The 27,478-nt window shown below is 45.1% G+C and overlaps 2 protein-coding genes across 7 annotated transcripts in view; both read left to right on the top strand.

The window, feature by feature from the left end:
* Positions 1–5,104: 5,104 nt before the first annotated feature.
* Positions 5,105–6,276, top strand: LOC103785453 (igLON family member 5-like). The gene is given in 2 exon segments (XM_008967734.3): positions 5,105–5,845; positions 5,848–6,276. Coding segments are annotated over 2 exon segments (1,008 nt in total). The 5' UTR covers positions 5,105–5,148; the 3' UTR covers positions 6,159–6,276.
* A 6,014-nt stretch (positions 6,277–12,290) lies between these two features.
* Positions 12,291–27,478, top strand: part of ZNF680 (zinc finger protein 680) — a 62,411-nt gene continuing 47,223 nt past the window's right edge. For 3 of the 6 annotated variants that reach the window (XR_004672503.3, XR_010112590.1, XM_055114979.2), the window contains exon 1: positions 12,479–12,645. Coding sequence is in view for 3 of the 6 variants with exons in the window: in XM_055114979.2 (XP_054970954.1) it covers positions 12,616–12,645 (30 nt within the window). In the remaining 3 variants the exon portion in view is untranslated. Of the gene's footprint in view, positions 12,646–27,478 lie in introns of all 6 variants that reach the window. The other 3 variants (XM_014345676.5, XM_055114980.1, XM_055114978.2) reach the window with 3 other exon arrangements.

The following is a 27,478-nucleotide window of genomic DNA, read 5'->3' as shown; positions in this document are numbered from 1 at the left end:
TACTCTTTTTTTTTTTTTTTTGAGACGGATTCTCGCTCTGTCGCCCAGGCTGGAGTGCAGTGGCGCAATCTCGGGTCACTGCAAGCTCCACCTCCCAGGTTCACGCCATTCTCCTGCCTCAGCCTCCTGAGTAGCTAGGACTACAGGAGGCTGCCACCACGCCCGGCTAATTTTTGTATGTTTAGTAGAGACGGGGTTTCACCATGTTGACCAGGCTGGTCTTGAACTTCTGACCTCAGGTGATCCACCCGCCTCGGCCTCCCAAAGTGCTGGAATTACCGCGTGAGCCACCGCGCCCGGCCCGACTCCCATAAATTTTTAATCAAAAAAAAAAAAAAAAAAAAGGCGGGGGCACTGGAAACACCACGGCCCAAAGCTCTTCTCATTCATGAACCCCACACCCCGAGTCAGGATTTTCCCTTGACTACCGTCCCGTGGTCCCGGCACAATGGGGAGAGATGCGGCGATGCCGGTGCAGAGCTGCCCAGCGAGAGCTCCAGGCCATGGCACAGTCACCGCGCAGGGAGGAGACAGGACGCCCGGGGTCCCGGCTGTCAGCTCAGCCGCCATCTTATGGCTAAAGGGGACTGAGGGCCGAGCTGTACCAAGGACAACTCTGGCCAAGGATTTTGGAGCCGACAGCGGGGAGGCCGGAGTCCCGCCACAGCCACTTCAGACTGGTTCCAACCAGCCCCTCCCCCTCTCTCAGGGTGTCGGACCCAGCAGACTCACTATTTTTCTAGGCTTCCCAGGGGGTTCTGGCATCTTAGCTGTGGATCTCCCAATGTCTACAGGTCACAGGGACACCGAAGCTGGGCCTCTAGGAGCAGAAGACACAGAACAGAGAAGAAAAGACCTGGAGCTACGACTGCAGCCAGAGACAAAGGCCGCGCCAAATCTCGAAAGCCGTCCTGTCCACTCCAGCTGCGTGCCTGATTGGATGGATCCCAGCCCAGAGTCCCTGATTGGATAACGTTTAACACCACACCCCTTCAGGCCCTGAGTGACAGAAGACGTGCTCAGGTGCACGGCGGAATGAAAATAGAGTTGCAGCTTTTTCAGGCAGGGCTTCCTCCCTGAGCTGAGCCAGGCCTGCCTCAGAGGGCATTTGCATTTAACCATGTGTAAAAGATCATATGTGCATCTATAAATAATATATTATATGGCTATTCACAAGTGAAGATAATGTAATAACAATTATTTTAAAATTCCAGATTTTATTACCTTCCCGGCTTCTGGTCCTTTGAGCAGGCAGCCTGAGATTTTAAAAAGAAGGCAATCCTCTGAAATAAAATGTGGGCCACATGTGAATACTAAATTTTCTAGTAGTCAAATTTTAAGAAGAAAGAAGCAACAGGTGGAATAAATGGTAACCATTTAATTAACCCAATATATCCAACATACTATCATTTTAATATGTGAGCAATATGTAATTATTAATGAAATATATATAATTTTTACTCTAATTTAACTTTCTAGCACATCGCAGTTCAGACCAGCCACATTCCAAGCACCCAGAAGCACCATATACCCAATAACTGTCACATTGAAGTGCAGCTGTGATGTCAGGGTGGGCAAAGGGCCTGAAAATCCCTTTTCTGCCAGAGGCAAAGGAAGAGCCTCTTCCTACCAACATCTCTCTTTCGTTCCGAGGGTGCAAAAGATAGTGACCATAGAAAGAGCAGAGGGCAGCCGGACACAGCAGCTCATGCCTATAATCCCAGCACTTTGGGAGGCTGAGGCGGGTGAATCACTTGAGGTCAGGAGTTCGAGACCAGCCTGGCTATCACGGCGAAACCCCATCTCTACTAAAAGTACTAAAATTAGATGGGCATGGTGGCAGATGCCTGTAATCCCAATTACTTGGGAGGCTGAGGCAGAAGAATTGCTCGAGCCCCGGAGGTGGAGGTTCTAGTGAGCGAGATCATGCCACTACACTCCAGCCCAGGTAACAGAGCAAGACTCTGTCTCCAAAAAAAAGAAAGAAAAAAAAGAAAGAACAGAGGCCAGCGGAAATAAAATAACCCCAGGTAGACCACTGCTGCCAACGTGTTTTCCATTTTTGTTCCAGAGATCAGACAGTAAACAAAGGACGATGGGTCCACAGGAGAAGAAAACTCTATGTCTTCAGATATGTCCACAGTCTTGACCTCCAGTGTATAAATATAGAGAAAACAGATTAAAGGTAAACTTATTTTGCCATTTGGCCTTGGCCCTAATGGTCAGGCTGTGGTTATCTGTTTTCTCCTGTGGTTTATGGGAATGTGTGAGTATAAGCACCAATCACATGCATACATGTCTACATGTATTTATTCATTTCTCAGTATTACAAAACATCTAACTTTAAATCAGGGAAAAAAGTCAGCACTTTTAGGGTGCCCACTGTTAGAAGGTAATTAGTAATCAACTTGCCATTAATTTTTGGCATCCTATCTGCACTGGGTGCACGTATTAGTTAGCTCTTACAGCATAACAAACCATCCAAAACTTCTTAGTTCACAATTGCGATGGTCAGCCATTTAGGCTGGGCTTGGTGGGGCCATTCTTCTGGTCTCAGCTGAGCCTGTCAACTAGGCAGCTGTGCTTCTGGGCATGAGCTTCTGCTTCTGGGATTGTCAACAAGGGGCACCTTGCTTCTCCTCCCTGTTGTATCTTATCCTCCAGCTGGCGAACATGGGCTTTTTTCATGGAGATGGCAGCATTCTAAAAAACAATTAGAAGCATTTAAAACCACTTGAGCCTAGGCCTCAAACTAGCACACTGTCATGTTCACAGGTGTCTACCACCCTGAACAAATAAGGCCAGCCAGATCTGGGGTTTGGAAAACAGATTCTGGATCTCCATGGGAACACCTGTAAAAGCACCTGGCAATGAGCATGGAACAGGGAGAACAAAAAATTGCTACCATTTATGCAATCAGAATCATTCTGTTTTTCGGCTTTTTGTTTTGTTTTGCTTTGTTTTTGGATATATGTGGCTTATAGAACTCTTCCACATCAAGAAATTGCCCAAACACCCACAGCTATTAAGTGACTGGGCTGAGACTCACTCTCCAGGGCTCTAAATCCTGGAGAGTAACGCTTCTAAAATAGAAGCCAGATTCCTTTTAGATTTGTGCCCAAATAGTACTGTTTATTATTGGAAATAATCTCAATAAATTGCATAAGCACATGGTGGCTCATACCTGTAATCGTAGCACTTTGGCAGGCTGAGATGAGAGAATTATTTGATATCAGGAGTTAAAGTGCAGCCTGGGTAACATAGTAAGATCCTGTCTCCATGAAAAAGACATTATCCAGGCATGACAATGCATGCCTGTATTCCCAGCTACTCGGGTGGCTGGGGCAGGAGGATTGCTTGAGCCTGGAAGGTTAAGACTGCAGTGAGCCATGATTGGTTACACCACTGCACTTTAGCCTGGGTAATGGAGTGAGACCTTGTCTCAAAAGAAAATAAAATAGCTGGGCGTGGTGGCTCACGACTGTAATCCCAGCACTTTTGGAGGCTGAGGTGGGCAGATCACCTGAGGTCGGGAGTTGGAGACCAGCCTGACCAACATGGAGAAACCCCGTCTCTACTAAAAATAAAAAATTAGCTGGGAGTGTTGGCACATGTTCGTAATCCCAACTACTCAGGAGGCTGGGGCAGGAGAATCGCTTGAACCTGGGAGGCAGAGGTTGCAGTGAGCCGAGATCGTACCATTGCACTCCAGCCTGGGCAACAAGAGCAAAACTCTGTCTCAAAACAAATAAATTAATTGGCCTGGCGTGGTGGCTCATGCCTGTAATCCCAGTACTTTGGGAGGCCAAGGCGGGTAGATCACAAGGTCAGGAGATCGAGACCATCCTGGCTAAGATGGTGAAACCCCGTCTCTACTAAAAATACAAAAAATTAGCCAGGTGCGGTGGTGGGGGCCTGTAGTCCCAACTACTCGGGAGGCTGAGGCAGGAGAATGGCGTGAACCCAGGAGGTGGAGTTTGCAGTGAGCCGAGATTGCGCCACTGTACTCCAGCCTGGGCGACAGAGTGAGACTCCATCTCAAAAAAAAAAAAAAAAGACATAGAATAATGTGGAGAAAACAGCTGAGAGATGAGTTTAGAAATCAAAGTCCAACAACACATTACTTATTTTTTCATAGAAAAAAATTTGAAAACGTTTCAAAGAAAAAAGCTTTTAGAGAAATTAAATTTTACAGAGTTTAATTGAGCAAAGTATTATTTGCAAATCAGGCAATCTGTGGGCCCAGAGTAGGCTCAGACTTCAACACAGCCACATAGTAAAAAAAGATTTATAGACAGAAACAGCAAAGTAACATACAGAAAAAGAAAGTGAGGTACAGAAACAGCCAGATTGATTACAGCTTGAGATATGTCTTATTTGAACATAGTTTGAAAAGTTGATGTCCTTTTATTGGCATAAACACAGTAGTTGGTACAAGAATGGGTTACAGTCTATTTATATATCCAGTTAGGTTCAGTTTACTATGGTACTATGTACTATGGCAATTAGCAATTGCCATAACAGAATTAAATAAATATTTCTTATGGTCATCTGCTACAAGCTAATTAATTAGAAAAATTGGATAATGACTTTATGCTTTATTACATGTTAATTGTAAATGGTTCCAATCAGCATAAATATACTAAAGTATTTTCAACTTTGAAAGATCCAAGAATGATTAAATCCTTCTGAATAAGTGTTTATAATAACTAAGATTATAGCCCTGTAGCTACAAAAATAATAGAAAAAATAAAGTTGTTATCTATGAGAACAACATTCTTCAAATTATTTGAAGTTTAAAGGCACTGGGAAAAGGGATTACTAGAGATGTCATTTTACTATGTTACCCAATAATGTATTATTACCATTTGTTACCTGCAGCCTTGATTAAGGTAGGATAGGTTACAGATGGTGACAGGATATACTTCATTCAATGCACAACAATTTAAACATACTAAAGCCACTTTTGTTTGATTTTAAAAATTATGGGTCGCGCCCCCCAGCCCCCTCCCCCGACCCCGGGCCGGTGCAGCCGCAGGCGGGGTCCCCCTCCCCCTTCCCCCTCCCCCTTGCCCCTCTACCCCCAGGCCTCGCGCGCCCCGGACCGGCCCCCCCTTTCCCCTCCCCCTCCGTGCCGCCTCTGCAGCGATGCCCCCCGCTGCTCCCGGGGCCCGGCTCCGGCTTCTCGCCGCCGCCGCCCTGGCCGGCTTGGCCGTCATCAGCCGAGGGCTGCTCTCCCAGAGCCTGGAGTTCAACTCTCCTGCCGACAACTACACAGTGTGTGAAGGTGACAACGCCACCCTCAGCTGCTTCATGGACGAGCATGTGACCCGCGTGGCCTGGCTGAACCGCTCCAACATCCTGTACGCCGGCAACGACCGCAGGACCAGCGACCCGCGGGTGCGGCTGCTCATCAACACCCCCGAAGAGTTCTCCATCCTCATCACCGAGGTGGGGCTCGGCGACGAGGGCCTCTACACCTGCTCCTTCCAGACCCGCCACCAGCCGTACACCACTCAGGTCTACCTCATTGTCCACGTCCCTGCCCGCGTTGTAAACATCTCGTCGCCTGTGACGGTGAATGAGGGGGGTAATGTGAACCTGCTTTGCCTGGCCGTGGGGCGGCCAGAGCCCACGGTCACCTGGAGACAGCTCCGAGACGGCTTCACCTCGGAGGGAGAGATCCTGGAGATCTCTGACATCCAGCGGGGCCAGGCCGGGGAGTATGAGTGCGTGACTCACAACGGGGTTAACTCGGCGTCCGACAGCCGCCGCGTGCTGGTCACAGTCAACTATCCTCCGACCATCACGGACGTGACCAGCGCCCGCACCGCGCTGGGCCGGGCCGCCTACTGCGCTGCGAAGCCATGGCGGTTTCCCCCGCGGATTTCCAGTGGTATAAGGATGACAGACTGCTGAGCAGCGGCACGGTCGAGGGCCTGAAGGTGCAGACGGAGCGCACTCGCTCGATGCTTCTCTTTGCCAACATGAGCGCCCGGCATTACGGCAACTATACGTGTTGCGCCGCCAACCGGCTGGGAGCGTCCAGCGCCTCCACGCGGCTCCTGTGCCCAGGATCCCTGGAGAACTCAGCCCTGAGGCCCCCAGGGCCCCTGGCCCTCCTCTCCGCCCTGGGCTGGCTGTGGTGGAGAATGTAGGCGCAACCCAATGGAGCTCGCCTCCCCCTGCAGGAGGCCTCAGGCCAAGAGTGAGAGAAAAGGGGGAGCAAGAGCCCTGGGTCTCGTGGGGGCAGAAGGGCTCTCGGCCACCAAGGAAGAAGAGAAGAGGAGAAAGAGGAGGAGGCAGAGGAAGAAAGATCTTTAGAGAACCCATCACTGTGAGGGGTAACGCAAAGTTATGTATCTTTCTACAGCCATTCTCGCTACCCGTTCACGTTTCCGATTGTGACCCACTCCCGCCACCCCATACCCCTCTCTCTTAGCTCAGGCTGTCAACTGGCTTGTGTGGGTGTGGGTGTGTGAGTGTAAGCCTGTATGCGTGTGTAGGTGTCTGTGTCTCTGTGTGTGTGTGTGTGTGTGTGTGTGGGCTGGGGGAAAGGACTCAACCGTCCTCCCACCCCCGAAACCCCCATGTCCACTGTCCCCAACCCTACTGCCTCTCACCTCTGGCTAGAGGTAGGTATGAGGATCTGCAGTGGAAGCTGTGAAGAGAGGCTTACCAGGCTCCCTGCTTCCCCAATATATGCAGGCACACTGACCCCTCCCCCTGTCGAAAGGACAACTCCTGGCAGGTTGGGAGTGAGGAGGGGCATCGCACTCACCTGTCAAGCTGTCATTCAGCCTTTGCGAGTAAGTGGGGGACCTCCATCTGGGTTCTGGGCTTCCCTGCTGTCAACCACCAGCTTCCTGTAGCCAGAGGCTCCATCGCTGGCTCAGTGGCCTGAGACCTTCCCACTTTTCCTGTCCCTCCCTACCCTGGATTTTCTGGCCCCCTCCTGGGCCAATCGGTGCTTCCATCCAATTGTCAGACTGGTGGCAGGAGTCACCTGTCTGTTTCAGTGCTTTGCCCTACCCCTGCCACCACTCCCCTTGGCCTTGATTTCCCCACCTGTGGCACCAGCCAGCTGCCCTTGGGGCCGTTGCAGCTGGCCCACAGGTGTGGGCTTGCTGGTCTATCACTTCCTGGCCTCTCCACCAACTGTACCTCCCAAAGGCTACCTGACTGCCCTCACACACACTCAGACGCACCACACACACACACACCAGCGACTGTGACCAGCAATAGCCCCCTGGCTCCAGCTGTCCTGTAGCTGGTGACTAGCTGTATTTCCCCCTGGGTAGGCATCTGTTGTCAGGAAGGGACGCTGAGAGGCTGCAGCCTCAGCTCTGATTGTAGGAATACTCCACACTGGTACACCACACCACACAAAGTGGGGGACAGAGAGGCATCACACAGACATCCTGAGCCCAGATAAAGATGCCATGTCACCAACTGCGACTCCCAGGAGACCCTCTATATAAACACCCACCCCAAACCACACCACTCAGAGTCTGGTGGAGAAGAGGAGAGGGCAAGGCTCAGTGACTGTACCTCAGACGGGGGCATGGGCCCCATCCCACATTGTCTTCCATTCCCAGGGTCCAGGGGATGGGGTGGGACTGGGGAGGGATTCTAGGGAGGGGGTGGGAGGCCCTGGGGGCCGTGCGTTCCAATTCATGGGGATTGTTGAGACCACCACACCAATAAACGCCTTTTTCCAAAAAAAAAAAAAAAAATATGTTCACGGCCAGGTGCGGTGGCTCACACCTGTAATCCCAGCACTTTGGGAGGCCGAGACGGGCAGATCACGAGGTCAGGAGATAGAGACCATCCTGGCTAACACGGTGGAACCTCGTCTCTACTAAAAATACAAAAAATTAGCCGGGCGTGGTGGCGGGCACCTGTAGTCCCAGCTACTCAGGAGGCTGAGGCAGGAGAACGGTGGGAACCCGGGAGGCAGAGCTTGCAGTGAGCCGAGATTGCGCCACTGCACTCCAGCCTGGGCGACAAAGGGAGACTCCATCTCAAAAAAAAAAAAGAAAAAAATTATGTTCACACAGGCTAGATGTGGCTTGCATTCCAATGGTTGAGACTCTTTCACCTGAGACTGAGACTTGGTGGTCTTCAGTTCACTGTCTTCTAGTTGCAGTGATGAGTGCATGTGTAAGATCAAGATTCAGAGGAAGAGGAGATGGTCAAGAGGAATCTGATTTGGTTGCATTCATGGCTTCCCAGAAGCACCGTGAATCTCAATAAAAGAAACCACTGGCTGGTGCGGTGGCTCACGCCTGTAATCCCAGCACTTTGGGAGGCCGAGGTGGGTGGATCACCTGAGGTAAGGAGTTCGAGACCAGCCTGACCAACATAGAGAAACCCTGTCTCTACTAAAAATATTTAAAAAAAATTATCCGGGCGTGGTGGTGCATGCCTGTAATCCCAGCTACTTGGGAGGCTGAGGCAGGAGAATTGCTTGAACCCAGTAGGTGGAGGTTGTAGTGGGCCGAGATTATGCCATTGCACTCCAGCCTGGGCAACAAGAGCGAAACCCAATCTCAAAAAAAAAAAAAAAAAAAAGAACACTAACTGAGAATTAGGATATTAAACCTGGACAAGAGAAAGAATAAACACCTGTGATTGAGCAACGTAAATTGGAAGCTGATTGCTGGAAATTGCATCTGGAAAAGACTGGGAGTAAGTGCAAAGATGGCCCTGATGTAAAAGAGAAGACTCCACCTAATCTGAAGCGTGCTAAGATTATAGAAGCAGGAGATGGGCAGCCATAAATTAAAAGAAGATGAAGTGGTTGGTCGCAGTGGCTCACGCCTGTAATCCCAGCACTTTGGGAGACCAAGGCGGGTAGATCACGAGGTCAAGAGTTCAAGACCAGCCTGGTAAAGATGGTGAAACCCAGTCTCTACTAAAAATACAAAAGTTAGCCCAGCTTGATGGCGAGCATCTGTAATCCCAGCTACTTGGGAGGCTGAGGCAGAGAATTGCTTAAACCCATGAGGCGGAGGTAGCAGTGAGCCGAGATCGTGCCACCACACTCCAGCCTGGGTGACAGAGTGAGACTCTGCCAAAAAAAAAAAAAAAAAAAAAAAAAGAAGACACACACACACAGAGATGATGTCACATTGAAAATTTGACTGAAATTTTGAAAACACTGTCAATTAAGTTTGAGTTTTCACTGAAGCAAAAAATAAAACAAGCATCTTAGAATTAACTGTATTTTATTGTCTTAATGTGCAATTGGTAAAACCAATTTACTTCTTTAAACTTCAAATTTTTCTGACTATAATGCAGTAGACTATGACTCTAAACATTTCCCTCATGCATTTTGTGGGTATTATGACTTATCATAGAGTCAATCACAAAGAGAGTCTACACTTAAATTTTCTCCTTGCATCTTAAATTTCAGTATCTATAATCCTCCATAAAAAAGTATATGAGAGGCTGGGCATGGTGGCTCACGCCTGTAATCCCACCATTTTGGGAGGCCGAGGCTGGTGGATCACCTGAGGTCAGGAGTTCGAGACAAGCCTGGCTAATGTAGTGAAACTCTGTCTCTAGTAAAAATACAAAAATTAGCCGGGCGTGGTGGCAGGTGCCTGTAATCCCAGCTACTCAGGAGGCTGAAGCAGGAGAATCGCTTGAACCCAGGAGACGGAGGTTGCAGTGAGCTGAGATGGCGCGATTGCACTCCAGCCTGGGTGACAAGAGCGAAACTCCATCTCAAAAAAAAAAAAAAAAAAAAAATGAGGCCGGGCGTGGTGATTCACACCTGTAATCCCAGCACTTTGGGAGGCCGAGGCAGGTGGATCACCTGAGGTCAGGAGTTCAAGACCAGCCTAGCCAACATGGTGAAACCCAATCTGTACTGAAAATACAAAAATTATCTGGGCATGGTGGTGTGCGCTTGTGGCCCCAGCTACTCGGGGGGCTGAGGCAGGAGAATTGCTTGAATCTGGGAGGCAGAGGTTGCAGTGAGTCTAGATTACTCCACTGCACGCCAGCCTGGGTGACTGAGCAAGACTCCATCTCATAAATAAATAAATAAATAAATAAATAAAGCAAATCTAACATAGAAGCATTTTTCATAGTTTTAATGCAGCCAACAATTGATCAAATGCTTTTCTATAAATGCTACAAACGAAGGCATAACATCAAGTGATTTGAGAGTTAAATTACCTCAACATTCATATTTTGAAAATTTAAAATTCTTTCCATGCAAAATAAGAAAAGTCAAATATAACTATAACGCCTCAAAAGATCAAATCCTTGCTTCTTTTAGTCTTACACAAAAGTAAATGATATATTTTAACTTTGGATTACTCTGTATAATAAACACTGTTTAGAGTAATGTCTAAAGTGTTAGTGTCTTAGAGTTTTCTACTGCGAATTACCTGATGATTACTTCTACTTGATTTCTAATTTTTTTTACATTTACTGAATTTGAAGAATATTATTTAATGTGAACACTCTGGTGTTTTCTAAGGTATACTTCTTAGAACAAATGGTTTTTCTCTATTTATTATATTATTCATAGGGTCTGTCTAAAATACAAATTTCCTAAAGTTGAAGAAAGTGTCAACAACTGTTTGAGGGTTTCTCTCCAGTATAAATTCTCCTGTGTACAATAAGATATAAGTGAAGATATTAAACTCAACTTTTCAAAATCCGGAAATGTAACATTAAAAAATGAGGTGAATCTTAATAACATAAATAAAGTATACAATCACAACAGATACTGTCTGAATCCACTTACATGAGATAGCTAGAAACAGAAACCAAAATGATATTTTGAAAAAGATAAATAATAGGTAATTGGGCAGTTGTTTCAGGGGTATTGAGTTTTGTTTAGAAGATAAAAATGTTTTCCAGGCGTGGTGGCTCATGCCTGTAATCCCAGCACTTTGGGAGGCCAAGGCGGGCAGATCACCTGAGGTTGGGAGTTCGAGACAACCCTGACCAACATGGAGAAACCCCATCTCTACTAAAAATACAAAATTAGCCAGGTTTGGTGGCACATGCCTGTAATCCCAGCTATTCGGGAGGCTGAGGCACTAGAATCACTTGAACCCGGGAGGTAGAGGTTGCAGTGAGTTGAGATCACGCCATTGCACTCCAGCCTGGGTGACAAGAGCAAAACTCTGTCTCAAAAAAGAAAAAAAGAAAAAGAAAGACCAGGGAGGGATCTGTAGACATAGAGCATTCTTCTTCTGTGGCCCCATCGTTCTTTGTTCACTGTCTGATCTCTGGAAGAACGGTGGGCAACAGGTGGTCTTCCTGTTGTTATTTTATTCCTGCTGTCCTCTGCTCTTTCTATGGCCACTATCTGTTCTACCCTTGGAACTGAAGAGAGGTGTTGGTAGGGAAAGACTTTCCCCTTATTTATGGCAGAAAAAGGATGTTCAAGCCCAGTGTGGTGGCTCATGGCTGTAATCCCAGCACTTTGGGAGGATGAGACAGAAGGATTACTTAAGGTCAGGGGTTCAAGTCCAGCCTGGCTGACATGGCAAAATTCCATTTCTACTAAAAATACAAAAATAAGCCAGGCATGGTGGCACATGCCTGTAATCACAGCTACTCTGGGGAAAATAAGGCAGGAGAATTGCTTGAATCCGGAATGTGGAGATGGCAGTGAGCCGAGATTGCACCACTGCACTCCAGCCTGGACATAAGAGCAAGACTCTGTTTGAAAAGAAAAGAAGAGAAGAGAAAGGAAAAGAAAGAAAAGAAGAGAAGAGAAAGGAAATAAAAGAAAGGAAGAAAAGAAAAGAAAAAAGAAAAGGGATGTTCAGGATTTCATCTTCTCCCATCAGAGCTGTACTTCAATGTGGCAGCTATTGGCCACCTGTGGCTACTGGGTGCGTGGAATGTGGCTGGTCTGAACTGCGATGTGGTAGAAAGGTAAAATACATAGTTTTAATTTTTTTTCCAAAATATATATACTTTGTTAATAATTACATACTGGTCACATATTGGGTTAATTAAATTTCTACAATGAATTTCTCCTGTTTTTTTTCTTTTTAAAATTTTCCTTCTAGAAAATTTAGAATTCACATGTGGCTCACATTCAATTTCAGAGGACTGCCTTTTTAAAAAAAAAATGTCAGGCTACCCGCTCAAAGGACAAGAAGCCAGGGAGCTCATAAAATTGGAAAATTTTAAATAATTGTTATTGCATTATTTTCATGTGTGAATAGCCACATAATATATTATTTATAAAGGCATACGACCTTATACGCAGGGTTATATGCAAATACTCTCTGGTGTGAGCCTGGTCCGCTCAGGGAGGAAGCCCTTCCTGAGAACCCTGCAGCTTGGATTTCACTCTTTCTACGTTCAGCCCAGCCGCTGAGCACATATTCTGTCACTCAGGGCATTAGGGGGTGGCGCCCTAAACATTATCCAATCAGGGACGCTGGGCTGGGACCCGTCCAATCAGGCACGCAGCTGGAGCGGACAGGACGGCTTCCGGGATTTGGCGGGGCCTTTGTCTCTAGCTGCTGCGGGAGCTCCAGGTCTAGTCTTTACTGCTCTGTGTATTCTGCTCCTAGAGGCCCAGCCTCTGTGGCTCCGTTATCTGCAGGTATTGAGAGATGCACAGCTAAGATGCCAGGACCACCTGGAAGCCTAGAAATGGTGAGAGTGCGGTCCGACACCCCGAGAGAGGGGGAGGGGCTGGTTGGAACCGGTCGGAAGTGGCTGTGGCAGGACTCCAGGCTCCAAGCACTGGGCTCCAAAATCCGCGGCCCGAGTTGTCCTTGGCGCAGCTCGGCCCTCAGTCCCCTTCAGCCATAAGATGGCGGCTGGGCTGACAGCCGGACCCCGGGCGTCATGTCTCCTCCCTGCGCAGTGACTGTGCCTTGGCCTGGAGCCCTCGCTGGGCAGCTCTGCACCCGCAGTGCCGCATCTCTGCCGATAACTCGGGGTGCAGGGTTCATAAATGGGAAGAGCTTTGGTCCATGGGGTCCCAGTCCCTCCTTTTTTCTATTAAAAATTCATGGAAGTCACTGCAAATATATTTAAAAATGTAATAGAAGAGTGGTTCAAAAATCGTAGAGCACCCAGCTATGATTTGTAATTTGTGGTCCATGGGAGGGGCTTGAAGGAAAGACTTTTAAGTGGTGTATGATGAATAAAACCAAATTCAATAATCGGTTAGGTACAGTTACATAACTTCTTAATTTGTAAGATCAAAGTGGAAATTTTCTGGTTATGTAATCGGAGGGTACTTGGCAGTTTATAGTTGGTTAAGCAAGAATTTTATTTCCCCCAATGTAGTACTTTACAAAAAACAATGTATTTGAGTTAGATTTTTTTTTTTTTTTGAAACGGAGTCTCGCTCTGTCGCCCAGGCTGAAGTGCAGTGGCACGATCTCGGCTCACTACAACCTCTGCCTCCCGGGTTCAAGTGATTCTCCTGTCTCAGGCTCCCGAGTAGCTGAGATTACAGGCGCTCGCCACCACGCCCGGCTAATTTTTGTATTTTTAGTAGAGACGGGTTTCACCATGTTGGACAGGCTGGTCTTGAACTCCTGACCTTGTGATCTGCCTGCCTCGGCCTCTCAAAGTGCTGGGATTACAGGCGTGAGCCACGGTGCCTAATGTAAATTTTTTTTTTTTTTTTTTTTTTTTTTGAGACGGAGTCTCGCTCTGTCGCCCAGGCTGGAGTGCAGTGGCGCGATCTCGGCTCACTGCAAGCTCCGCCTCCTGGGTTGACGCCATTCTCCTGCCTCAGCCTCCCGAGTAGCTGGGACTACAGGCGCCCGCCACCACGCCTGGCTAATTTTTTTGTATTTTTAGTAGGGACAGGGTTTCACCAAGTTAGCCAGGATGGTCTTGATCTCCTGACCTCGTAATTCACCCGCCTCGGCCTCCCAAAGTGCTGGGATTACAGGCGTCAGCCACCGCCCCCGGCCCTAGTGTACATTTTTGATACTGTATTTTAATTAATCATTTTTTGAGAAATCATTGGATGGTACTTTTTAAAAGATTTGTTTTCCGTTTGTAAAAATTTTCTGTAAGAAGAAAGCAAAGAGTAATCCCCGGACACTATTGTAAAAAATCTCTGCGCCTCTTTTCCTTTTATCTTCCCTAGGCACAGAGATCTTATCAGAATTTTGGGGGGTCACAGTTTCCCTTTGGAAACTTTATGGGGTGATGTGTCCTCAGCTACCCTTCAGATTTTTCCTGGTCCTGGGTTTCAGTACTGTCTGGGAATAAACCATGATACCCACCATGACTATGTCTGCTAGAGTGCCTAATGAATATCAGCTCCTGGGTCATTTTCTCCCACAGGACTGCCTGAGGTACAAAGTGTAGCCTCTCGAGGGAGCAGGTGGATGCCCTGGAGCTGAGAGAAATCTCCTGGTGTACTCTTTCTTGGAAAGGCTGACACCTTGAGACATTAAGATTGTCTTCACCCAACTCAGCTTCCGTTTCTTTGGGACACATTGCTGGTCAATCAGATGCTGGTATTGAGGGAAAAACATAGAAATAATTTCTGGATTCTCTAAGGGGGCAGAAAAATAGTGAAAAAAAATGATGAAAAAAGAGTGAAAGACAAATAGTGAAAAATTTGTAAAGGAAATTAAAAGGTAAAATATTTACGAATGGTGTAAAAGAGGTTAGTTTCAGAAAAAAATTAATATCTACGTATATTCCATTTGTTAAAAATTCTCATTTACTATTTTGTTTTCCAGACTGAGTTTAGTAATTGTCACAGGTAGTTTTTTTATGGCTGGGTAATTTTTTTTTTTTTTTTGAGACAGTCTCATTCTGTCACCCAGGCTGGGGTGCAGTCACATGATCTTGGCTCACTGCAACCTCTGTCTCTTGGGTTCAAGCGATTCTCCTCCCTCAGCCTCCTGAGTAGCTGAGACTACAGGCGCTAGCCACCACACTCAGCTAATTTTTGTATTTTTAGTAGGGATGAGGTTTCACCATGTTGGCCAGTCTGGTCTCAAACTCTTGATCTCAGGTGATCCACCCGCCTTGGCCTCCCAAAGTATTGGGATTACAGGCATGAGACACCGCACCCAGCCTAGCTGGGTAATTTCAAACAGAATTCCAAGCCTTAACTTTTAGAATGCTAGCTATCTAGGGAAAAAATAGAGAAAATCTCTTCTCCATTTTGGCTTTAGAAAATGAATACATTTCCGGCCGAGTGCAGTGGCACACGCCTGTAATCCTAGCACTTTAGGATGCCAAGAGGGGTGGATCACCTGAGGTCAGGAATTCGAGGCCAGCCTGGCCAACATGGTGAAGCCTTGTCGCTACTAAAAATACAAAAATTAGCCGGGCGTGGTGGCACATGCCTGTAATTCCAGCTACTTGGGAGGCTGAAGCAGGAAAATTGCTTGAACCCGGGGGGCGGAGGTTGCAGTGAGCCAAGATTGTGCTACTTCATTCCAGCCTGGGCGAAAGAGTGAAACTTCATCTCAAAAAAAAAAAAAAAAAAACAGAAAAGAAAAGAAAATGAATACATTTCCACCAGAAAATGTGGTAGGTAATTGGTGAAGTTACAGAGATTCTTGAAAACATTAGTACCTCTTTTTGCATGGTAAATTTGTGACAGTGAATATTTCTAGTCTATACCCTGTTATCTTGATTTCTGAGTTTTATGCTAAATTTTATGAGATGAAACTTGGTACCTCCTAGAAGTGTTTCCAAATGAATAATTGTTTACTACATAATTTTTAATGGAAATAATAAAATAATACATTTATTATCTAAAAGGAATACTTTTGCTTTTCTTATTGAGATGTAAAATGTTAAGCATCTTCAAAAAAGTCCTCCCTGGCCAGGCACAGTGGCTCAAGCCTGTAATCCCAGCACTTTGGGAGGCCAAGGTGGGTGGATCACTTGAGGTGAGGAGTTTGAGACCAGCCTGGACAACATGGTGAAACCCCGTCTCTACCAGAAATATAAAAAATTAGCCACATGTGGTAGTGGGCACCTGTAATCCCAGCTACTCAGGAGGCTGAGGCAGGAGAATTGCTTGAACCCAGGAGGTAGAGGTTGCAGTGAGCTGAGATCACACCACTGCACTCCAGCCTGGGTGACAGGGCGAGACTCTGTCTCAAAAACAACAGCAAAAAAAAAAAACCTAAACAAACAAATAAAACAAAAAGTGGATTTATACGCCTGTGCTCCAGACTTGCTGAGTCACTCTGGCCCGGCTGTCTGCCTCGGCCTGTTTCTGACCAAAGCATATCCATGTACCTTACAGCCCCCCAAATGAATAAAGCCTTTCCTAGAAGTTGCCAACTTCCTAATGAAAACTTTGCCCTTGACTTTGGTAATATCAAAAATTGCAGATATATGTGGAAGGAAAATAAACTCTTGGGACCCTGAACTCACTATGCCAAAAGTAAAGCTGGGAACTGGGTCATGCAAAGATTGGCTTCCTTTTATTCCCAAACAGCTGTAATTTCACATGCTTACTTTATCTTGTATAAAATGTAGAGTTACTGAGGGAGAGAGAGAAGGGGGAATGCATGATTGACTTCTCCGACCCCTTTCTTTCTACATGTAAAATATAGATTCACTGAGTGCTAATCAGAGCCTCATGGGAATGTAGCCAATAGCCTCATCACCTACACTCCCTCTTGCTTCCCCCACCCGGCCTTTTTTCTTCCCCTCCCACTTGCTCTTTCCTCTTTAAATACTGAAGTTCCCAAAACATTCTTTGGAAAAAACACAGGACACAGATCCTATTGCGACTTGTGTTTCTTTCTCCCCGGTGTGTCCTCAACATTAACAAAATAAATCTCAAAATTGATTGGAAAAAAAAAAAAGCCACCCCTTTTCTGCCTAAACTTTGCAATCTTTAAAGATTTATAGTTGGTGCTTCCTCCTTTGGAATTCAAATTTTTATTACATAAATCTGTGTTTTATTTTACAAAGTCTAGAAACTGCCTCAAAACAGTAACAACTTCATCTTCAGTAAGACCCTCCCAATCCCCTTCCGTCTTAACCTTAACTACATCTGCCTGTGGGTCCCCAGATTTCCAGGGCCCTGTAGCTTTTCTCAGTATAAAGGCTTCTTCCATGGCTGGGGTGAGCAGCCTGAGACATCTGCAGGGGAGGCTCCCTAGAAAGAGCTGGGTCTTTAATAATCTCCTCCCAGGGTGAGAGAGGACTGAAAACTTACAGGAAATTAGCTCTGATAACAGACCCCCTTTTCCCACAGCTGCCACCCCAGGATTCCCACCCACTCACAAACATACCCATAAATTGATGTGTCCACACTCCTCCCAGGACTAGGCACCACCATCAGGAATTTCACCACAGCATTTTTGATCCTAGTGTTTTTTTTTGCCAAAAATCCACAGAAGTGTTTATAGTCTCCTGCATATCCCCACCCCCAGACACTGAATCTGCAGCAGCAACCTTTTTCCTCCACCAACCAACGGTTCTGTACCACCTGTTCATAATCTCATCTGCCTGCCCGGACACAGAAATAAACAAGTACAGCCCCACCTGGGCCACTATCTGTAGGGCAAACTAGTCCTTCCACCTACATTGCACTATCCTCCACCTGTGGATTTTATTCCTTTTAACTTTTATTTTTGTTTCAGGGTCGGGGGTAAACGTGCGAGTTGTTATATAAGCAAAATTGTGGCATAGGGGTTTGGTGTAGATTATTTTGTTAATGAGGTACTATGCATAGCATAAACAAGTATTTTTTCTAGTCCTTTCTGTCCTCCTACCCACCACCCTCAACTAGGCCTATGTCTGTTTTTCCTCTCTTTGTCCTCCGCCTCCTGGGTTCAAGCAATTCTGCCTCAGCCTTCTGAGTAACTGGAACTACAGGTGCATGCAACCACGGCTGGCTAATTTTTGTATTCTTAGTAGAGACAGGGGTTTCACCACATTGGCCAGGCTGGTCTCAAACTCCTGACCTCAAGTGATCTGCCTGCCTCAGCCTCCCAAAGTGCTGGGATTGCAGGCATGAGCCATTGCACCCGGTCTTTTTGGTAAGTTTTTTTTGTTTTGTTTTGTTTGTTTTTTTGTTTTTTTTGAGACGGACCCTTGCTCTGTCACCCAGGCTGGAGTGCAGTGGCACGATCTTGGCTCACTGCAACCTCTGCCTCCCGGATTCAAGCGATTCTCCAGCCTCAGCCTCCTGAGTAGCTGGGATTACAGGTGTGTGCCAACACACGTGGCTACTTTTTGTATTTTTAGTAGAGACGGGGTTTCACCATGTTGGTCAGGCTGGTCTCGAATTCCTGACCTTGTGATCTGCCTGCCTCAGCCTCCCAAAGTGCTAAGATTACAGGTATGAACCACTGCGCCTGGCCTTATGGTAAATTTTTTTTTTTTTTGAGACAGTGTCTCGCTCTGTCGCCCGGTCTGGAGTGCAGTGGCGCGATCTTGGCTCACTGCAAGCTCCATCTCCCAGGTTCACGCCATTCTCCTGCCTCAGCCTCCGGAGTAGCTGGGACTACAGGTGACTGCCACTACGCCTGGCTAATTTTTTTGTATTTTTAGTAGAGACGGGGTTTCACCATGTTTGCCAGGATGGTCTCAATCTCCTGACCTCGTGATCCACCCGCCTTGGCCTCCCAAAGTGCTCGGATTACAGGCGTGAGCCACTGTACCCAGCCCGCCTTATGGTAAAATTTTTAAAATTCCTTACAAATTTTGAATAATAGACCTTTGTCAGAAGCATATTTTACAAATATTTTCTTTTTATTGTGTAGGTTGTTTGTTTACTCTATTGATAGTTTGCTTTGCTGTGAAGAAGCTCTTTAGTTTATTTAGGTCCCATTTATCAAGTTTTGCTTTTGTTGCAATTGCTTTTGGTATCTTCATCATAAAATCTTTGCCAGTTCCTATGTCAATAATATTTTCTTTATCCAATTGACATAGGTATTTTTTAGATTTTCTTTCAGGGTTTTTTACAATTTTATGTTCTACATTTAGGTCTTTAATCACCTGGAGTTGATTTTTTTTTATATGGTGTAAGGAAAGCATCCAGTTTCAGTCTTTTACATAGTGCTAGCTGGTTATTCCAGCACCATTTATTAAATAGGGAATTCTTCCTGCATTGCTCTTGTGACCTTTGTGGAAGATCAGATGGTTGTAGGTGTGTGGCATGATTTCTGGGCTCTCTTATTCTGTTCCATTGTTCTGTAGTCTGTGTTTGTACCAGTATCACGCTGCTTTGGTTACTCTGTTGTATAATTTGAAGTCAGGTAATGTAATGCCACCTGCTTTGTTCTTTTTGCTTGTGATTGCCTTAGCTATTCAGGTTTTTGGTTTTTTTTCGGTTTCATATAAATTTTAAAATACTTTTTTTTTTTTTTTTTTTTTTAGTTCCATGAAGAATGTTGTTGGTAGTTTGATAGAAATAGCATTAATTCTGTAAATTTCATTTGGCAGTATGGCCATTTTAATGATATCAGTCTTTTCTATCCATGAGCATAAAATGGCTGCCCATTGGCTTGTGTCATCTCTGACTTCTTTAAGAAGCATTTTGTAATTTTTGTTTTAGAGATTTTTCACCTCCCTGATTAGGTGTATTCCTAGACATTTTATTATTTTTGTGGTTATTGTGAATGGGATTTTTTTTGATTTGGCCTTAGGTTGAATGTTGTTGATGTTCAGAGATGTTACTGATTTTTGTACACTTATTTTGTATCCTGAAACTTCTATTTTCTAGTTTGTGTGCATAGATTTTCTAGTTCATGTGCATAGAAGTGTTCATAGTAGACTTCAATAGTTATTTGTATTTCTGTGGGGTCAGTGGTAGTCATTTCTAATTGTGTTTATTTGGACCTTCTCTTATTTCTTTATTATTGTAGCTAGTGGTTTATCTTATTATATGTATTTTTTTTTTTTTTACAAAGGTTTAACTCCTGGATTTTTTGGTCTCGTATTTTTTTTCTGTTTAAATCTTCAGTTCAGATCTGATTTTGGTTGTTTCTTGTCTTTTCCTAGCTTAGGGGTTGGTTTGCTCTTGCTTTCTCTCATTCTTTTATTCATGATGTTAGGTTGTTAAATTGAGATCTTTGTAACTTTTGGATGTGAGCTTTTAGTGCTATAAATTTCTCTTTAACACTGCCTTAGCTGTGTTGCAGAGATTCTGGTATGTTGTATCTTTGTTCTCATTTTTTGCAATGAACTTGATTTCTGCTTTAATTTCATTATTTACTCAAAAGTCATTTAGGCTCAGGTGGCATAATTTCCATGTATTTGTATCCCTTCAAGTGTTTTTTTTTTTTTGGTATTGAATTATATTTTTATCAAGCTGTGCTCTGTGTGTGTGGTTGGTGTAATTTTGGAATTTGCTGAGGGTTGTTTTATTTCTGATTGTGTGGTCAATTTTGGAGTATGTGCCACATGGTAATGAGAAGAATGTATAGTATGTTGTTTTTAGATTAAGAGTTTTGTAGGACTGTTTGTCCAAGTGTTGAGTTTAGATCCTGAGTTCTTTGTAAATTTTCTGCCCTAATAATCTAACAGGGTCTGTGGGGTGTTGTATCCCACTATTATTGTGTCAGAATCTAAGTCTCTTCATAGGTCTCTGAGAACTTGCTTTATTCATGTACATCCACAGATTTTTTTAAAAAAATTTTTTAGTATTTATTGATCATTCTTGGGTGTTTCTCGGAGAGGGGGATTTGGCAGGGTCATAGGACAATAGTAGAGGGAAGGTCAGCAGATAAACATGTGAACAAAGGTCTCTGGTTTTCCTAGGCAGAGGGCCCCGCCGCCTTCCGCAGTGTTTGTGTCCCTGGGTACTTGAGATTAGGGAGTGGTGATGACTCTTAACGAGCATGCTGCCTTCAAGCATCTGTTTAACAAAACACATCTTGCACCGCCCTTAATCCATTTAACCCTTAGTGGACACAGCACATGTTTCAGAGAGCACGGGGTTGGGGGCAAGGTTATAGATTAACAGCATCCCAAGGCAGAAGAATCTTTCCCAGTACAGAACAAAATGGAGTCTCCCATGTCCACCTCTTTCCACACACAGTAACAATCCGATCTCTCTTTCTTTTCCCCACATTTCCCCCTTTTCTATTCGACAAACCGCCATCGTCATCATGGCCCGTTCTCAATGAGCTGTTGGGTACACCTCCCAGACGGGGCAGCCGGGCAGAGGCGCCCCCCCACCTCCCAGACGGGGCAGCGGCCGGGTGGGGGCTGCCCCCCACCTCCTGGACGGGGCGGCTGCCGAGCGGAGGAGCTCCTCACTTCCCAGACGGGGCGGCCGGTCAGAGACGCTCCTCACCTCCCAGACGGCGTGGTGGCAGGGCAGAGACACTCCTCAGTTCCCAGACGGGGTTGCGGCCGGGCAGAGGCGCTCTTCACATCTCAGACAGGGCGGCGGAGCAGAGGCGCTCCCCACATCCCAGACGATGGGCGGCCGGGCAGAGACGCTCCTCACTTCCTAGATGGGATGACGGCTGGGAAGAGGCGCTCCTCACTTCCCAGACTGGGCGGCCGGGCAGAGGGGCTCCTCACATCCCAGAGGGTGGGCGGCCAGGCAGAGACGCTCTTCACTTCCTAGACGGGGTGGCGGCCGGGCAGAGGCTGCAATCTCGGCACTTTGGGAGGCCAAGGCAGGCGGCTGGGAGGTGGAGGTTGTAGCGAGCCGAGATCACGCCACTGCACTCCAGCCTGGGCAACATTGAGCACTGAGTGAGCGAGACTCCGTCTGCAATCCTGGCACCTCGGGAGGCCATGGCGGGCAGATCACTTGAGGTCAGGAGCTGGAGACCAGCCCGGCCAACACAGCAAAACCCCGTCTCCACCAAAAAATGCGAAAACCAGTCTGGCGTGGCGGCGCGCGCCTGCAATCCCAGGCACTTGGCAGGCTGAGGCAGGAGAATCAGGCAGGGAGGTTGCAGTGAGCCGAGATGGCGGCAGTACAGTCCAGCCTCGGCTTGGCATCAGAGGGAGACAGGAGAGGGAGAGGGCACAGATTTTTTTTTTATAACACCTTTCTGTATTCTGCTTTTTCTCTCTGTAAACATTCTTTCAAGTGCACACAGTGTGCCCAAGGCCACTCCTTGGATGCCTGAATCCAGTGTCTACTGAAATTCAGATGTCCAAGACTTCAAGAGCATGTCTAAAGACTTGGCTGTTATAGGAGAAAATAAAAATAAGAGGCTCTATTCTCCTACCTGAAAATAAGGAAGGCTATTAAGGCTATTATCCTCATCTCTCTTTTCTTAAAGCATTTGGATTATGTGTACTTTTTTTCTCTGCTTTATTGAAATACATGTAAATCATATAAATCATATTAATCTAGGTGTAGCTAAATAAACGATTCAGTATATAATAGTGGAGTTGGAGTTGAACCTTGGCTTCTATTTATTACTTCAGAACAATTAGCATTGTCACATGAAGCATTGGTAGACAACCTACAATCATATACTTTTTTTTTTTTTTTTTTGAGATAGAGTGTTACTTTGTCTCCCAGGCTGGAGTGCAGTGGCGCAGTCTCAGCTCACTGCAACTCCATTTCCCAGGTTCAAGCAATTCTCCTGCCTCATCCTCCCAAGTAGCTGGGACTACAGGCATGTGCTACCACGCCTGGCTAGTTTTTGTATTTTTAGTAGAGACAGGATTTTGCCATGTTGGCCAGGCTGGTCTTGAACTCCTGACCTCAGGTGATCTGCCCATCTTGACCTCCCAAAGTGCTGGGATTACTGGCGTGAGCCACCGTGCCTGGTCAACATTCATATAAATTAAAGAGTATTTTCTACAATAATATAAATATAAGGCCACAACATTTACTTTGAATGAAACCGTTAGTCATTTTAATATTGTTATTTCTACTTTTTAAATATAAAGTGTTTTAACTGAATTATGGTTAAAGAAAATTTTCACAAATCCTACATACATTATGACCAGTACATTAAAATTATTTATATTTAGATACTTATCTCTAATATCCAAATAAAACTTATTACCAAATTATTACAGTAGATACTAGTCTTACATACTTATTACCTTATCCGGTAGGGATAACTATAAGTAAGCATGAATTTAGTGTCTTTATTTCAGTAAGTTAGAATGCTGCTATTAAAGGACAAATAAACACAAATGATGTGACCACCAGAAAACTATAATAGCTCTCCTCTTAGCTGTGTTGCAAGCTCAAATATGTTCCACCATATAAACAAAATCAGATTCTAATTTTTCATCAAAAAGTGCTGGTGGTGACCGAGCACAGTGGCTCACGCCTGTAATCACAGCACTTAGGGAGGCCAACGCGGGTGGATCACTTGAGGTCAGGAGTTGGAGACCAGAATGGCCAACACAGTGAAACCTGTCTCTACTAAAAATACAAAAATTAGCCGGATATGGTGGCAGGTGCCTGTAATTCCATCTACTCTGGAGGCTGAGGCAGGAGAATTGCTTTAACCTGGGAGGCGGAGGGTGCAGTGAGCTGAGATCATGCCACGGCACTCTAGCCTGAGTGACAGAACGAGACTCCATTTCAGAAAAAAAAGTGCTGGTGGATGTAGTGTGATGTATTCCAATAGAATCCCCCTTTCAATGGCTAAAAGATGAGAGAGCAGCAGAGATGGAGGAATCTTATAAAATTCTGCTGAGAATATGCTCCCTTTTTCATAATGCTCATGTTTCTCATGCTGAGAGTAGCTGTGTAATTTGGGTATTTAGAGAGAAATATTTTATAGGGAAATATTTTCTGGTTGACTTCCTCAATCTTACATGTAATCTGAGTTTTTTCTCAAGATACATTTAACTTATTTTTTCTCTCAATATAGTCTTTCTGAGACTGAGAGCTGTTTTTCTCTCCAATGCTTTGAGTGTCTGTTTCAGAAGCCATTTTAGCATTTCACAGTGTCCGTGAATGAGGTGGGCTGTCACAATGGAACTCTTGGAGCTATCTCTTTACAGACTCATGCTGGAAATCCAGCAGAATGTTTTCCATGTCACCATTATAAATAGAAACTGAGCCTGAAACAGTGTTCCCGTTCTCATTATTGTGAAGGTGCATTCCTACCCAGGAGGCCTGCAGGCTCTCCTCCTGCAGCTCAGGCTTCACTCTCCGATGTGGCGCTGGAGTGCTGCTGTGGCAATTGGGGTTCATGTGAGATGTGACCTCCTGGCTGTTCACCCTGTATTGTGGGCTGTACCTCAGTGGCAGGAGGTAGGAGTCAAGAGAAAACTCCAGCCACCAGGAGAGGGCAAGCAGAAGTGCTGTAGTCCAACGCTTGGGGAGTAGAGAGCCATTGCTTCAAAATGTAAATAGCCAAAATGATAGCACATTATTCAAATGTTTCTGTAGGAGACTGAGAGCCTACCTTTAGCAGGCACCTGGTTTTATATTGCACAACTACCCTCTGTCATGAAGATCTTAAAAGTTTATTTTGTAATTATATATAACAAATTAACATACACGGATGGCCTCCCCAATTACCAGGTGAATTTAGAGTGAACTATGCATGACATGGTGCTGTAAGTTTTTCTACTCATGGGCTAATTATGGTGACCATCTTTCTGTCTTTGCAATCTGTTAAGCAGATTGACCTTGATGCATGTCAAATTCTGGTTTAATTGTGTAATATAACAGTTTTATTTCTGTTCAGTCATTGTGGAGTTGCTCTAGGGCTGGAGAAAATTTGTCTTTTAATTATATTTCCCAAGAACTGTCTAGAATTACCAGACATGACATAAACATATAAGGCGCCAACCAAGCTTTACTCTAGAGGGGCCTTTCCCTCTCAGGCTTCCAGTCAGCTCACAGTTGTGCTGCAGAATGCATACTCTCCCCTAAATATGCAGGCAGAATTGTTTCTCTGCTTGTTTGATAATCTGTAGTCCTCTATAGTCACTTTTAAAGAGGTTAGACCAAATTTCACAGGGCAGCAATCAACCATTTTACCTCTTTCAGTGATTCTTGTATTTTCAGACCTGAAACTGATTCAGAGACCATAAGGCTCACAAACTTAGAGTAACGTGTGCATTGAGTAGAAATGAGAATCTCTGCTTTCTCTTTCCTCGTGTTGCTAAAATGTCCATAAATCTGCAGGTGACACCTGCTACTACTCCATTTATTCAGGACCTAAATCTGCAGCTCCAGATTCTGAATCGGGATCTTGAGATTTTGGGAAAAAATAAAACATTTTATCTGAGAAATGCATGTTCATTTAGTTATAAGACTCAAAGATACATTAAAATGAGACCACAATTATGTCTTTCTTCCTTCTTTTAGCTATTGATTTATCTCTTAAAACTGCTTACTATAGCCATAAGTAGCTATAAATTAAACTAATAATTCCACACTGGACACTATAACCCACACCCTATAGCTTAACAATGTATAGCCAATTAGTAATCGATTTTATTTTTGTAAATAAATAAGAATTTCTAACAACTTTGTATCAGTCCACTCTCTGTCCCTCTATTTTTGCCTTTACAAATCCACTTGTAACTGCTGCTAAGCAAAGTGTAGATTTTTGACAATTTGAATCTTTGCTCTCAAGTTAACAATCCTCAAGCTTGACCCAAATAAACTGTCTACTTATATTCATGTTGCCTCAGTTTTTTGTTTTTGTTTTTTTTGAGAGGGAGTCTTGTTCTTGTCGCCCAGGCTGGAGTGCAATGGTGCGATCTCTGCTCACTGCAGCCTCTGCCTCCTGGGCTCAACCGATTCTCCTGCCTTAGCCTCACAAGTATCTGGGATTACAGGCACGTGCCACCACGCCCAGCTGATTTTTTTTTGCACTGTAAGTAGACACGGGGTTTCACTATGTTGGCCAGGCTGGTCTCAAACTCCTGACCTCAGGTGATCTACCTGCCTCGGCCTCCCAAAGTGCTGGGATTACAGGTGTGAGCCACTGCGTCCAGTGTCTCAGTTTTTTTTTTTTTTTAGGTAGACATATCATTTAGAATGTGCTAGAGCATCCTCTATAAGGGGATCTCTCCTTTGGTTGTACCCCATTTGCTGTAACACCCAAGAATGCAGAGCTAGGTTGATCCCACCTAGAATCTGCACATAAGGTTTGGCCTCTGCCTGGGATTTACAATACAGGGCCAGACTTAGGATTGAGAATGTACAGAAAACCAACAGGAGGCATGTTCTGCATTGTGAGTTGTCAACATAGACATCTTAAAGTTCCCTTTTGAGAGTATGGCTTCTTGAGCTTTTCAGATCTTGTTCAGTGACCTGCTACAGTTATGTGAGAGGTACCAGGTATACATAGAATCTCATGGGAGAATCCCTAAGTGTAAACAAGCATCTTAGGAGTGAGAGATCAAGGCCACAGAGTATCCAAAGCCATGACCACAGCTGTATCTACCTGTAAAATGTGGTACTGGAGTATTCTTGTCCTTCCTCTTACCCAAGAGCTGGCTCATCAGGACAGGTGATCCAAATTCTGGAGCTCCACCAGGGCAGTTTCATTGTTTTTTTTTTTTTTTTCTTTTTTTGAGGCGGAGTCTCACCCTATTGCCCAGGCTGGAGTGCAATGGCGTGATCTCAGCTCACTGCAACCTCTGCCTCCCGGGTTCAAGCGATTCTCCTGCCTCAGCCTCCTGAGTAGCTGGGATTACAGGCACATGCCACCACGCAGGCTAATTTTTGTATTTTTAGTAGAGACAGGGTTTCACCATGTTGGCCAGGCTGGTCTCAAACTCCTGACCTCGTGATCCGCCCACCTCGGCCTCCCAAAGCGCTTGGATTACAAGCATGAGCCACCGCGCCCGGCCAGTTTCATTTTTTATATAGGATCACCCTGAGTCTCTCCTGCTTGGCACATCATTGGGTCATCAGCCCAGGGTCATTGGGAACCCTCTCACAATCACCTAGGCATCTTTGAGACATTTGAGGTTGTCCAGAGCAGAACTGTGTCAGGCTGACAAGAGTGGTTAATTATGCTTCTGTCTCAGTGTAAGACAAATGAGTCAGTCTGCATTTGTTCCTCCCCTCATACAAGAGATGTCTTGGTTGGTACCCAGATGAGAGTTTCTTAAGTTTCCTGGTGCTTGGGTGAAAAAAAAGGAAAGGGTCTGGAGACTCAAATAGATAAACTAATTGCTTCCATTTTATGTGGCCATTAGAAAATAGTTGAAGCAGTCAGGGTTCCTACCATGCAGGAACTTTAAGTCTAGACTAGTAACTGGATAAATGGTTGAAGCATTATATGGTTGGTACAATGTATAGATGTGTGGAAAAGAAAAAAACTTGGCCTTTGGCCACTTTCTTTACATTGTTGTGACTTCTGATGTCATCACCTGAAAGGATATTTATGAACAGAAGAGTTGTTATTGTTTGTATTCTTTTTTACTTTCCTATTAATACATATTTATGTCCTAATAAATTACCCTAGAAAACCTTAAGGAATTTGTTTAAATTATTTATTAGTATACATTATAAAATTGACATGGCAGTGGCTAAAAGAAATTAGTTAACACAAACTCTGTAATGTAAGTTTCTCTTAGGTAAGCTTAGAAAAATCAGAACTGGAAATACCTCAGTGGC

This window comes from Pan paniscus, chromosome 6, assembly GCF_029289425.2.
Source record: "Pan paniscus chromosome 6, NHGRI_mPanPan1-v2.0_pri, whole genome shotgun sequence".
NCBI classification, from domain to species: Eukaryota; Metazoa; Chordata; class Mammalia; order Primates; family Hominidae; genus Pan; species Pan paniscus.
The sequence above is the reverse complement of the archived record's forward strand: the minus strand, read 5'-3'. Positions and strand labels throughout refer to the sequence as shown.